Here is a 12097-nt window from a genome sequence, read left to right as displayed (position 1 = left end):
CCAGGGACCCTGTTCCTCTTGTCTGTAGGTCTGTCTGTTGATGAGAAGCTGAGAGCTGGCGGGGGGTCGGGGGGGAGAGAGTGTCTCCTTTTAGGACCAGAGAAGGGATTTGGGCCAAAGCCTCCCCAGTCACAACAGCCCCCCCAAATGATAGTCACGGGCGCGGCCTGAGCTGGCACCGTGGAGAACGGCCGTCAGGAGCTGCTGCGAGCAGTCTACCTGCCCCGTGGCTCAGCCCTGTGTCCCGAAGCCACGCCAGGACCAAGCCTGTGTTTAGGCGGCTCTGCCCGGCCCTCCACGCCCCTGGCACTGGTGCAGCGACCTGCTTGGCGTGACTTCGGGTTTCTGCCACCCGGGGACTGACGCGGAGGAAAACACATCATGCAAAGAGCTTGCTTGGAAAAGCGGAAGGAGCCCCGGGCGCCAGGCGCCTCCCTCCAGCGGCCTCTGAGGCCAGAGGGCCTGCTGCCCACCCAGCAGCTGTGGGTTCGGGTTCCAGGCCAGTGGCTGCTGCTTCTTTAAAATAAATAACAGTATTATTTTTCTTTTCTTTTTTAATCTATTCTTATTGATTTGAGAGAGGGAGAGGGACAAATAGAAACATCAAGGTGAGAGAGAAGCATGCATTGGCTGCCTCCTGCATGCCCCCTAGTGGGGATGGAGCCCACAGTCTGGGCTTGTGCTCTGACCGGGAATCAAACCATGACCCCGTGGTTCCTAGGTCGACACTCAACCACTGAGCCACACCAGCCAGTGGCTTCTTACCACCTGGAGAAAGGAGGTGGGGAGGGAGGGAGGGAGGAGGAGGAAGGGAGAGAGTGGAGCACCCAGGCTGTTAAGCCTGACTGTCCTGGGGAACCTCCTGTAATCCGTGAGCCCTGCCAGGCCTTGGGCTCCACTCGCCACCTCCCAGCAGCGCAGGCCCAGTGACGCTCCCACCAGCTGTGTCTGCAGAGGGGACGGGTAGGGTTGGTGACCCGCCTGGAGCACGTGATGGTGATGGCAGGGATCCTGCCTCTGGGCTGGTCCCAGGCTCCCACGCTGGTGCCAGGGGCACGGCAGGGTCACCGGGCAGGAGCGCAGAACTGAGCACAGCCCACCTGTGGCTGAGCCCGGAGCCCCCGGTGCTGCGGGATCGCTCAGGTTCTGGGCAGAGCTGCCTTCACGGCGACCTCCCCCAGGGTGCTGACCCCGCACCAGGAAGGTCTGGCTGTGTTGGCAGGATGGGCACCACATGCGAACCCTGGGTGGACTGGCTGGACAGCAGCCCTGGCACAGGCCACCTGGAGCCAGGACCCAGCCGCTGAGCTGGATGGAGGGGCCCGACCCCGGGTGCAGGGACAGGCTGCCGCCCAGTGCCGCCAGAGCTCACCCCGGTCACTGCCCTGCACACACTCGCTCTGGACGGAGGGAGGAGCCGCCCTGGGGTGTCAGGGCCTGCATGCGGCTGCTGGCACCACAGGGCAGGGCAGGCACAGGGTCTCCTGCCGGGAGAGGGTGTGTGATGGAAACGACCGCAGACTCCCCATGCGCCGTGACCGGGAGAACCACGTTCACGGCAAGTCCCATGTCACGTCTGTGGCCGTGACGCCAGCACCTGGAAGGCCCACCGGCCCGAGCCTGGAGCAGGGACTGGGGGTCGGAATGCGCACACTTCCCACTTGGAGCGAGTGGAGGCGGAGCCTCGGGTGGACCCCGGGGGCTCCACGTGACCGTCCTGGACCTGCACTCCCCCTCCAAGCAGTGGGGGGCCCTTTGCTGCGCTCTGGGTCAGGGGTCAAGGATGCCCAGCTGAACCCAGGCAGGCACTGCCGGTCTGAGGTCCCCGACCCCGGCTCAGAAGGGCCCTCAGCCCAAGGCAGCGGACGACCCCCTCGTCTCTGTGCAAACTACAAGCTGAGCTCTTGGAAGTCACGGCACCCCAACAGCTGGGCTGGGCTGTCACTTGGCCCCTTCGGAGGCCCACACGCCTCACCAACCTGCCGGGGCTGCAGACCCGCCACGTGTCCTGTTCTGACGCACCGACAACGGGTGCCCAGGGAGAGTGCGCCGGCCACACCCCACCCTCCACCGGGGGACCTGCCCAGTGGTGTGAGGCTGGAGACGGACGTGAGGACGGGACTCCCGTGTGCTACGCCTGCATGAGCTCCGAGGTGTCCCTGCCCCAAACCACCTTCTCTCCAGTCGGGATCCAACCCCATCCTGTGGCCTGGAGGTCACGCACAGACGCAGGCAGTAAAATTTCCATTTTATTTGGCCAATGTGTTCAGCTCCAATGTTGTGGTAGAAACGCCTGGAAGAACGGGACCCTTCCGCGCTGTCCCTGTGGGAACGGAGGCCAGGTTCTGGGCAGTGCGGGCCAGGCCACAGTGTCAGACCAGCTGGGTGCTGCTCTGGGGGTGTGTGGGGGGTCTGTGCTGGCCCAGGGTGCCCACCGCCGTCTTGGGGAGCCCCTGCGAGAGACCTGACGTCTGTTAACCAGGCAGCGTGGGAACCTCGCAGTCCCCCCAACACTGCCAGGTGAGGGACCATCAGCCCGGGCCCCCCCCACACACAGGGGACACCTGTCTCCAGGGCGGCCCGGCCAGGGTGGGACCGAAACCGCCGTCCCAAAATGCCTAAAAATCCCACAGACGAACCATGCTAGTGATCGCATAGAACCTAACAGGCAGCTGACATCGCCAGCGTGAGATTCCAAAACATTTTAGCGAGCGCGCAGGTCAAAACCGTGTACAAAAAGTACATCACCGATTAAAAAAGGCCCCAGGGGCTGGCCTGGAGACAGGCCCTCCCGAGATGAAGCAGAAGACGGGCTTAAATGGACACGAGTGTCAGCGTGAAGTGTGGCTTCAGAAAGTTCCCTGCATTTCCGATGGGTGCTCAGTCCTCCCGGGAGGGTGCGCAGCCCGGAGGCTGGCTGCTGGGGAGCAGCCTGAGGGGCGTTGGGGTGCCGGGCTGCTTCCACCTCACAGCTCGTCCTTCACAGCTTTCTGGTCATCGTCCTCCTCTAGGTCCGGCTCCTCTGCCTCCTCCAGGTCTTCCAGGTCCTGGGCGAGGGGGAGGGAGGCCAGAAGGTCAAGGCTCAAGCAGGGCGGCCACCTGCCCTCTGGGGAGCCGGGTCCCAGCCCCAGACGACCCAGCACGACCACTGGGCGCAGTGCCCACCGTCCAGCCTCAGGGTTGGCCGGGCAGTGAGCCCACGACCGCAGCAGCTCGAGCTGCCGGCTCCCCTGCCCCACTTCCCCTGGCTTGACCACGCCCCCTCTCCCTGCCAGTCAGCAGCCTCCAGCCCGCCACACCCTCTTGGCCTGGGACCAACTCTGGCGTCCCCTCTGCATGGCTGAGCACGGCTGGCACAGGGCGCCTCGGCCACCGGTCTGGGGAAGCCCTGTGGAGTCCCAATCGGCAGGGACCACGCAGGACAAGCGGGCAGACTTCATAAGCAAGCCCGGCGTTCAGAGCGTCCCCTGCTGCCCGTGCTGTGCTGGCCGCGGGGAAGCCCACAGAGGCAGAGCTTGCCTGCAGCCGGCCCGGCCCGGCCCTCGCACACACCTCCAGCATCAAACAGGAAGCACGTGTCCAGTGGACCGCAGACCGTGGCCCTGGAGCCCCGCAGGTGACCACTTACGTCGTCGTCCCCTGCCCCGTCCTGGCCGCCGCTCTCCAAGAACTTCTTAAAGCCGTCCAGCGTCCGCTCCCCGTTGTAATCAATGACCTGTAATGGGGGTGGGGGGTGAGCAGCAGACCCGGGTGGGCGGGGCCCTCTCCCCGTAGAGGCCGAGCTTTTCCAGGGGCCCCCGCCGCCCCGCCTGCCCGCGGCGCACCGTCCGGTCCGCACTGGCGGGGAAGAACTTGAGCGTCGGGAAGCTGTGCACTTTGACCGCCTCCACCTCGTTGGCTGTCGAGTCCATCTTGGCGATGACGATATTTTCGTGGTCCTTGTACATCTCCCCCAGCTTATCCCAGATGGGCGCCAACTGCTTGCAGTGACCACACCACGGGGCATCTGGAAGGCAGCAGCGCTGAGTCCTGCTGGGCCCGGAGGCCATGCCCCGCCCCCCCCCGCCCCCCTCCCCCCCCCAGGGAGCCACACACCCGGGAGAGGCTTCACTCACAGAACTCCACGAACACGTTCTTCTTCTCGTCGAAAGCCACCTCCTCGAAGTTCTTCCCCACCAGCACCTTCACCGGCTGCTTGTCCCAGTCCTCGGGCAGCTCCTGGCTCATCAGGTGAGGCTGGAGGGCGGGCGGGGCAGGTCAGGGTCTCTGCGCCCAAGAGGGCTGCTCCCCACGTAAGGGGACAGGAACGGCCACCCTTACATTGTCTGGGGCCTGCCCTCAGGACCCCAGCTCACGGTTCAGACCCCGGGAGGCCGCCAGCCGCCCACCTTGATCTTGCCCTCCAGGAAGCGGTGGCAGAAGTCGGTGATCTTCTCCGCCGTCAGCTCGTCCGACTCGGGCTTGTACTTGGTCATCTCCTCCTCCAGCGTGATGAGGCGCACGGCCGGGCACTCCTCCTTCTTGAGGCCGAAGAACTCGAGGATGCGCTGGTTGTCGGTGTGATCGCTGTCGATGAAGATGAACAGGATCTTGGGAGAAAAGGCACCGTGAGCCGGGCAGGGACGTGGGTGCGGCTGCTCCCTCCCGGGCCGACCCCCGGCCGCGCGGGGCGCACCTTGCCCTTGAAGCCCTGGGCGGCCTTCTTGAAGTTGCTCAGTTTGCCCTCGTAGTCGGCCACGCTCTTGGGCAGGAACAGCAGGATGTGCGTCTTGATCTCGCCCCCGAAGATCTTCGGGGCCGTCTGTCACAAACACAGTTACCGGGCCTCAGCCCCGAGCTCAGCTCTGGCCAGGACAGCCTCAATGGCCCTGACGCCTGGGCGGCAGTGGGGGACTCTCCGTGGGGTCCTGGGGCGCCCCTACCCGCGCGGCCTGGCGGGAGCCGCACCTGCTCGGTGAACTCGATGACCAGCGGCAGCTGGTTGTGCTTGATGAAGTCCAGCAGCTTCTCCTTGGTGACCTCCCCCTCGAAGTCGTTCCGGCCTTCGTCGAACTGTGGACAGAGGCGGCCTGAGCACCGAGGGCTCCACGCGCACCCACGTCCCGGCCAGCTCAGCTCCACCACGCAAAGCCGGTGAAGCGGCTGGGGCCTGAGCATCCCAGGTTAACGCAGCCGCTCCAGCCGCTCCGACTGCGAACACACCCGAGGCGACTGCCCATCACATTCAGGTGTCAGCGGGGTCGGGGGTCTGCTGCTTGGGGGGGGGGGGGGGGGCAGGACCTGTGACACCGCAGCCCCTGAAGGCACACCAGCCGGTTCAGGCAGGCGTTAGAGGGGCCTGTGGGAACCAGAGACGTGGCTCTCAGCACTGAAACGCTGCGAGAAGTAACATTCAGACAAGTCCGGGCGCCACCTGACAGAGTCCTGTGCCCGCGCGTCCGGCTAGCCGGGGGGGGGGGGGGTCACTGCCCTGAGCTCTCAGCGACTGGGAGGAGCCCCAGGCCTCTGTGCTGCTCCTGGCCTTGCACTTCCTCCAAGCGCCTCCAGAAAAGCAGGCGGCACTCCCACCCCCAAGGCCGACCACAAGGGGGGGCAGGCGCCAGGGGCACCGGCTAGGCCCAGCCCTGCTCCCACGCCCAGTGCCAGGCTGAAGCCGGCTCTCCCTTCCCCAAAACTGCACCCGTGGAGGACAAAGGGGGGAGTAAACAAGGCAGGAAGCCAAGGCTGTGCAAACAGGAGCAGCTCACAGCTCGGGCCCATCAGGCACACAGCAGGCCAGTCCTCGCCCCGGGCAGTGCCGAGGCCCAATTAGAGGCAAACAGGCCCCCCTCCTGGCCGCTCTGGGCAGCGAGCATTGTCTGCCCAACGTCCTGCTGGGCGGCCACCATCAGGGGCCACCTGACACAATCTCGAGCCACAATCTTTTTGGTGACGTGGCCCCATTACACTCTGTTCACCATCTACTTCAGTAACAGCCTCATTGGGTTGGGGCCAGCTGCAGGAAGCCAGCACCCCAAAAGGCCAGATACCACAGGTGGTGGAGGCGGCCCTGCCAACCCCCAATGGCCCAGCTTCCACAAACAAAAAGGAAGACAGGGCAGACGTCAGGAAGAACAAAGGCAGAGGACGCTCAGCTCAGACCCACGGTCCATGCTGCGACAGTGACCCGCCGGGACTCACGCTGAGTGTCACCGGTGCCTCTGGGGAAGCAGCTGGCTCAGCCAGGTGGTCCAGGGGGACAGAAAGACCCGGCGCACTGAGGATCTGGGGTGAACTAGAAGCCCAGAAGGCAGGGACGATGGGCCGGCCGGGAAAGACCCTCCCGACCCACCAGGCTCCTGACTGGCTGCCTGACACAACTGTGCCGAGAGCAGACCCTGCGGCCACCGCCCCTCGGTGGCACCAGACCCCAGGGTGGGGCTGTGCCCAGCCAGGTGGACACGAATATCAGCTGGCACCAATTTTTGCAGAAAAAAAATGGTAGCTCTAACCTTCAAGGACACAGAATCTCCAAAACCCAGGACCCGGTGTGAGAACGACGCCCTGAGGTCAAGAGGGATGGGAAAGGGCCCTCGCTGGTGTGGCTCAGTGGGTAGAGCGCCAGCCTGCGGACCACAGGGTCCTGGGTTTGATCCCGGTCAAGGGCATGTACCTCAGCTGCAGGCTCCTCCCTAGCCCGGGCCCTGGACAGGGCTGTGTAAGAGGCAACCCATCGATGTGCTTCTCTCACACCGATGTTTCTCTCCCGCTCTCTCCCCCTCTCTCTAAAATCACCGGGAAATACCCTCGGGTGAGGGTTAAAGAAAGGATGGGAAGGAATGACTGGGGCAGGTCTCCAAGCCTCACAGCAACTTCAACCTAAACTGGAGGACGAGACGCAGGCTCCCCGCTTACACCCGCTCAGCCTCACCCACTTTTTTTCCTGACCAGATGCTAATCACAACATCCTGGCAGGTTGGCAATGACAACTGACCTATTGACTCCCTCAGGAGACACTGCGGGCTCCAGCAGGGAAGACAGGGCTACAAGGGCCCGGGGTCTGCCCAGGAAGGGGCCACAGAACCCCAAAGCCTCGCCTGCATCCTCCCTGACCAGCTGGACAGCAGTCCTGCCTCTGCCCTGAAGACGTGGCCCCTCTCCGGCTCGTCACAGCCCCCCCGCCGCCCCTGTGTGCTCTCCACCCCCAATCCGGGCCCAGTCCTGTTCCAGGGCAGGGGTGCTGGGCTGGCCCCGTCCCACCGTCCTGGCTGAGGTGAAAGGCAAAGACCGCCTTGCCATGTCGGTCACTCGCAGACATGGACCCCGCCGTGTCCCAGCAACGGAGGGCAGTGGCTCCGACACCAGCGGCCCCGTCACCAACAGGAGGGACAGCAGGACGAGGCCGTGGGAGCCGGCTATGCCCACGGTGGGAACACGCTCCCCAAAGGCTAACCCCGAGCCCGTCTGGGTGGAAGAGGTTTTAGGAGCGGAAACAATGTTGCACCGGGGATGGTGCAATGGACTCAGCTACTCAGGCCGTCACCCGCCAGCTTGCTACTATGTCTCCCACAGCAACAAAGCTGACCTGCAGGCAGCTCCGCCTCCCGACAGCCGGGCTGTCAGAGGCGGACACAGGGCTGAAGGCCGGGCCAGCGGCTCCGGGCAAGGTTCTCGGGGAGCAGCAACCGAAGGGACCCCCAGCGCAGCACCTCACCGCCGGGCAGAGCTGCGCAGGCCGCTCACCTTCTTAAAGAGGACGACCCCGTCCTTGTCCAGCTTGTACTTGGAAAACACGTCGCTGTTGGACGTGATCCCGAAGGGTATGTCGTCCAAGGCCTCTGCTGCCAGCAGGAACTGCTTGGCCAAGTCCGACTCCACGTCCTGGAGACGAGAACCAGAGGTGGCCCCAGGCCCCACACCAAGGACCCCCGCCCGGGTCAGCAGCCGGACAGGCCGCAGTGCCCAGGCCCCGTCCAACAACAGGCGCCGAGGCGAAGCCCCGTCTGCACCTTGAAGAAGCCGATGACTGCCACCTCGCTGGACTCCACCAGGGCCTCCGCAGCAGCTCCGTCGGGCAGCGTGGTGGCCGCAGGGCCCGTGCGCTTCTTCAGCCAGTTCACGATGTCGTCCGCTTCTCTGCCGGCTGCACCATAACACACACACATGCCGGCTCCACTGGGACAGGCCCCCCCAGCCCAGCTCTCCGCCGAGGCCCGGACACCCTCTCACACAGGAAGGCACCACGTCCCGCACCTGTGTGAGCCCCCAGGCTCCAGGCGGCTCTGCTTCCCGGCGGTGGCTACCTCCAAGCTACCGCCCTTCGCATTTTCTACATTTTTCTTGACGTTTGCATTCATTCAACACAAACACTTCCCCTCAGCGGCCTCACTCCAGGCTTTGTCTTAATTAGAGATGCAGCCCTGACCGGTTTGGCTCAGTGGATAGAGCGTCGGCCTGCGGACTGAAGGGTCCCAGGTTCGATTCCGGTCAAGGGCATGTACCTTGGTTGGGGGCACATCCCCAGTGGGGGGTGTGCAGGAGGCAGCTGATCGATGTTTCTAACTCTATCTCTCTCCCTTCCTCTCTGTAAAAAAACCAATAACATATATTTTTTAAAAGATTAGAGATGTACTAGGATTTTTCTTACAGTCAGCACGACGCCAGTTTTCCTGTAAAGACGGGCTGAGCCCCACCCTGGCTCCGTCCTCGCCCCTCACAGCCCCTGGACCAGCAGGACGGCTGTCACTCGGGGACCACAGAGCAGGGAATGAAAAGGAAGATGCCTGGTCCTGACACTGAGCTTAGGGCACTGTCCCCTCACAGGCTCTGACCACCTGGCCCACCATGGAACCTCACATTTAAAAGGACCTGCCCCGGGGCAGGGTGGAGGCCCACAAGGAAAATACGGGGACACCTGTCACACTTTAACAACGAGGATCAACTTTCCGCAGTCACAGGTGGGAGGGGAGCAGCCCCGCCTACAAACCCAGGGTTCGGGGGGCAGGGTAGCTGGACAGGCACTTCCTGCTCCAAAAGCGAGCACGGGACCAGCAGGCAGCAGCCTGGAGCTGGGTGTCAGAATTCACAAGGCGGCTGCTGGAGAGGAGCTGCGGCTGAGCCACGGAACCGGTTCCCTGGGCGAGAGCCTCCTTTGTCACCGGCGCTGCCCGGACGGACCAAGGGCCCAGCCCACCCAAGCGGCCTCAGCCAGCAAGCCGCGGCTGGGGCGGACGGAGCTGGGGCTGGGCCTCAATTCCAGTTCTGCCCGACAGCTGTGACTCAGCCCTCCCAGCGAAGACCCTCAGCGCTCAGCACAGGCACGGCGGACGCCCACGCGGCACCGGCTGCTCCGGCTCCCTCTTCCCTGCCATCCACCCCGAGGACGCCCCTTCCACTTGGGGGGGTCTTCAAGGACGAGAGCTCCTGAACTGGAACCAGACCGAGAACTGGGTCCAAGGCCAGGTTCCCTCCAGGATCCCGAACATGCCCCCCTCCCCCAGCTACCTCCCAGGACGGCGGGCCAACCCCGCTGGGCAGCAATGAGCGCAGAGCGGCCGGCCCACCTGTGTACTCTCTGGGGGCAGCCGTGTCTCCGTTCTTGAAGAACTTGATGGTGGGGTAGCCGCGGACGCCATACTGCTGGGCCAGGTCTGACTCCTCCGTGGCGTCGACCTTTGCCAGTCTGATCTCAGAGCCTTCGGCCTTCAGCTTCCCGGCCGCTTTGGCATACTCGGGGGCCAGGGCCTTGCAGTGGCCACACCAGGGGGCATCTGGAAGGAGAGCAAGAGGCTGAAGGCACTGGGCAGGCTCCCCGCCTCCCTCCTCCTTGGGCACTCCCCTCCCTGAATATCTTATCAGCTCCCCGAGATAACCCTCCGAACTTACAAGGCTGGGCTGATAGCGTGGTCCTCTTGGGCAATACGGGGACAGAGGCCACGAATGACAAACCACCGCCACCCCCCCCCCTGCTTTGTCACCGTTGGGCACGGGTAGGCAAACTGTTTCAACCGTCAGTGACTTCCTATCACGTGCAGGTGGGCAGCGGGCAGGACTGCCCCTGGAATTTCCCTCTGGGAAGGCGGAGAAGCTAAGAAGCCAGTGCCCCCCGCATTAAGACCTAATCACACATATGTGATGTGATACACATCTGGGCACACCTGCCCCAGCCTCAGATTTGCCACTGGGTCTTTATACAGCGCTGGGAACCAGATTATGTCTGAGCCAAGGTTAGCAGCTGTGTGGGGCCTGAGGTTCCCAGCCCAGACCGTCGGGGCGTGAACACGTAAAACACCAGGTTTGGGTCCAGGTGAGAGCTGTCATCGGCTGGAGGGGGTGCGGGCAGGACCCGGGCTGGAATCTCTTTGCATTTTCTAAAATTCTGGGGAGCAGGTACGTGGGGGGGCTGGACCCTGAGTGCTTTGTATTTTGGGGCACCTCCCATGGCCCACCCTGGGAACCTTAAAATAAAGAGAGGGATCCTGCCACGGAGATAGATGTCAGATACGCAAGCAGTCCTGGCTCTCAGCCCGCGTCCAGCCGGGGCAGGAGGGAGTCCCCGGGGCACGGGCCGCAGGTCCGGGGCTGTTTCAGCCCAGGCTGAGCCTCCCGAGGGGCTGGGAGTCGGTGTCCACAACGCAAATAGCCCCGAGGACCCAACCCGCTGCGAGGTGGAGGGAAGCAGGAAGGGAGGTTGGGGACGGGTGCCCGGCCCTCTCTCCGCGCCCCCCCCCCCTCCTGCGAGCCACCAGCTCCCCGTCCCCGTCCCCGTCCCCACCCCGCGGGGCGGCAGGCCCGGAGGCACTCACAGAACTCCACCAGCAGGTACTTGTGGGCCGCCAGCGCCTCCTCGAAGTTGCCCTTGTTGAGCACCAGGACGTGGTCCTCCTCCTCGGGCGCAGCGCCCGCGCGGGCCAGCACGGCCAGGGCCAGGGCCAGGCAGAGCAGAGCGCGGCGCAGCATGTCGGCAGCAGGGACAGCGCTTCGGTTGGCGCCGCCGGACAGCGAGGCCACGAGAGCGCGCGCCGCCCGCCTCGTCCTTATAAACCCGGTCGCCGCGCGCGTGCCCGCCCGCGCCCACCCCCTATTGGCTAACGGACTCCGGGGCCCGCCCCTGCCGCGCTCGGATTGGACGCCGACACCCTCTCCGGCCCCGGATTCGGAAGAGCTCCAGAGGGCTCCTTCGCCGTCGCCCGGGATTGGCCAAGGAGCTCGCGCTCGCACTCTGCCCCGGCCCCTCATTGGCTCCTGGCGGAGACCTTTCTCCCCCTCGACTCGTGACTGGTGGCTTTCCCCACCACTTTCTCCGGTTCTGGAATGGCTGCCACCTGCGGAGGCCCGGGATCTGCGGCTTCTGATTGGCCAGGAGATGCGCGCACCCCACGCGTTCCTCCGTCGAACGTGGCAGTGGGTGGAGTTCCCCGACCGCCGAGGGGCGGAGCTGCGCCGGGGCCTCCGAAACCCCTCGTGTTGCTTTCTTACTGGATCGCGTGTCCGTAACTGGCCCCGCCCCCGGCTCGACGGGCCGGAAGCTGAGTGACGCCATTTCCGGCGCGCGTGGGGCCCGTGCGGTGCCTGCTCTGGGCGTCTGGGCTCGGCGGCAAGGGGCACGGTTTGGGCTGCGGGATCTGGTCCCGGGAGCCGAGCGCCTCAGGCACCAGCGCGGAGCCTGCGCGGAGCGGGCGGAGGAAGGGGAGGCTGGGCGGGTGCACCTAAAGGTGCAGAAACGAGGAAACGGGCCAGGGCCCCGCGCAGACGGTGCGCCAAGGGCTGGAGCCGGCCGCGGGCCTGGAGGAGTCCCCTCCCCTCGGCGCCAGGCCCCCCGGAGCTGTCCCACTGTCACATGCATCCCGGACGCTGCGGAGCAGCCGCAAAACCCGGCCCCACGCAGCTCCCTTCGGACTCGCGGGCCCAACAGGTGGGCGCCGCTGCCCCCGAGGCTGCCCGCCCGCGACAGCCCTAGTGGAACACACCAGACCCGAGATTGATGCGGGGAAAGGATGCAACGCTGTTCCCATCACCCTCTATACTGACGGGTTGGAATGTTTTGGGCTAAACATGTTGGTGTTCTTTAACGTGGCTCCTAGAAAACCTAAAGCAGCACAACGCTGGGTGTAGCGGG

General features: G+C 64.8%; 1 protein-coding gene across 1 annotated transcript; it reads right to left on the bottom strand.

Annotated features, from left to right (window-relative positions):
• Nucleotides 1-2236: 2236 nt before the first annotated feature.
• On the bottom strand, nucleotides 2237-11378 carry P4HB (prolyl 4-hydroxylase subunit beta). The gene is made up of 11 exons (XM_080681211.1): nucleotides 10785-11378; nucleotides 9543-9749; nucleotides 7989-8122; nucleotides 7723-7860; nucleotides 4948-5052; nucleotides 4676-4801; nucleotides 4389-4589; nucleotides 4116-4236; nucleotides 3825-4006; nucleotides 3629-3715; nucleotides 2237-3047 (listed from the first exon to the last, which is right to left on the bottom strand). Exons 1-11 carry the CDS (start codon nucleotides 11215-11217, stop codon nucleotides 2967-2969), a joined length of 1815 nt encoding a protein of 604 aa, XP_080537337.1. The 5' UTR covers nucleotides 11218-11378; the 3' UTR covers nucleotides 2237-2966.
• Between the last annotated feature and the right edge of the window lie 719 nt (nucleotides 11379-12097).

Source organism: Plecotus auritus (genome assembly GCF_963455305.1).
Source record: "Plecotus auritus genome assembly, chromosome: 7".
Lineage (NCBI taxonomy): Eukaryota > Metazoa > Chordata > Mammalia > Chiroptera > Vespertilionidae > Plecotus > Plecotus auritus.
This window is presented reverse-complemented; position numbering and strand designations above follow the sequence as displayed.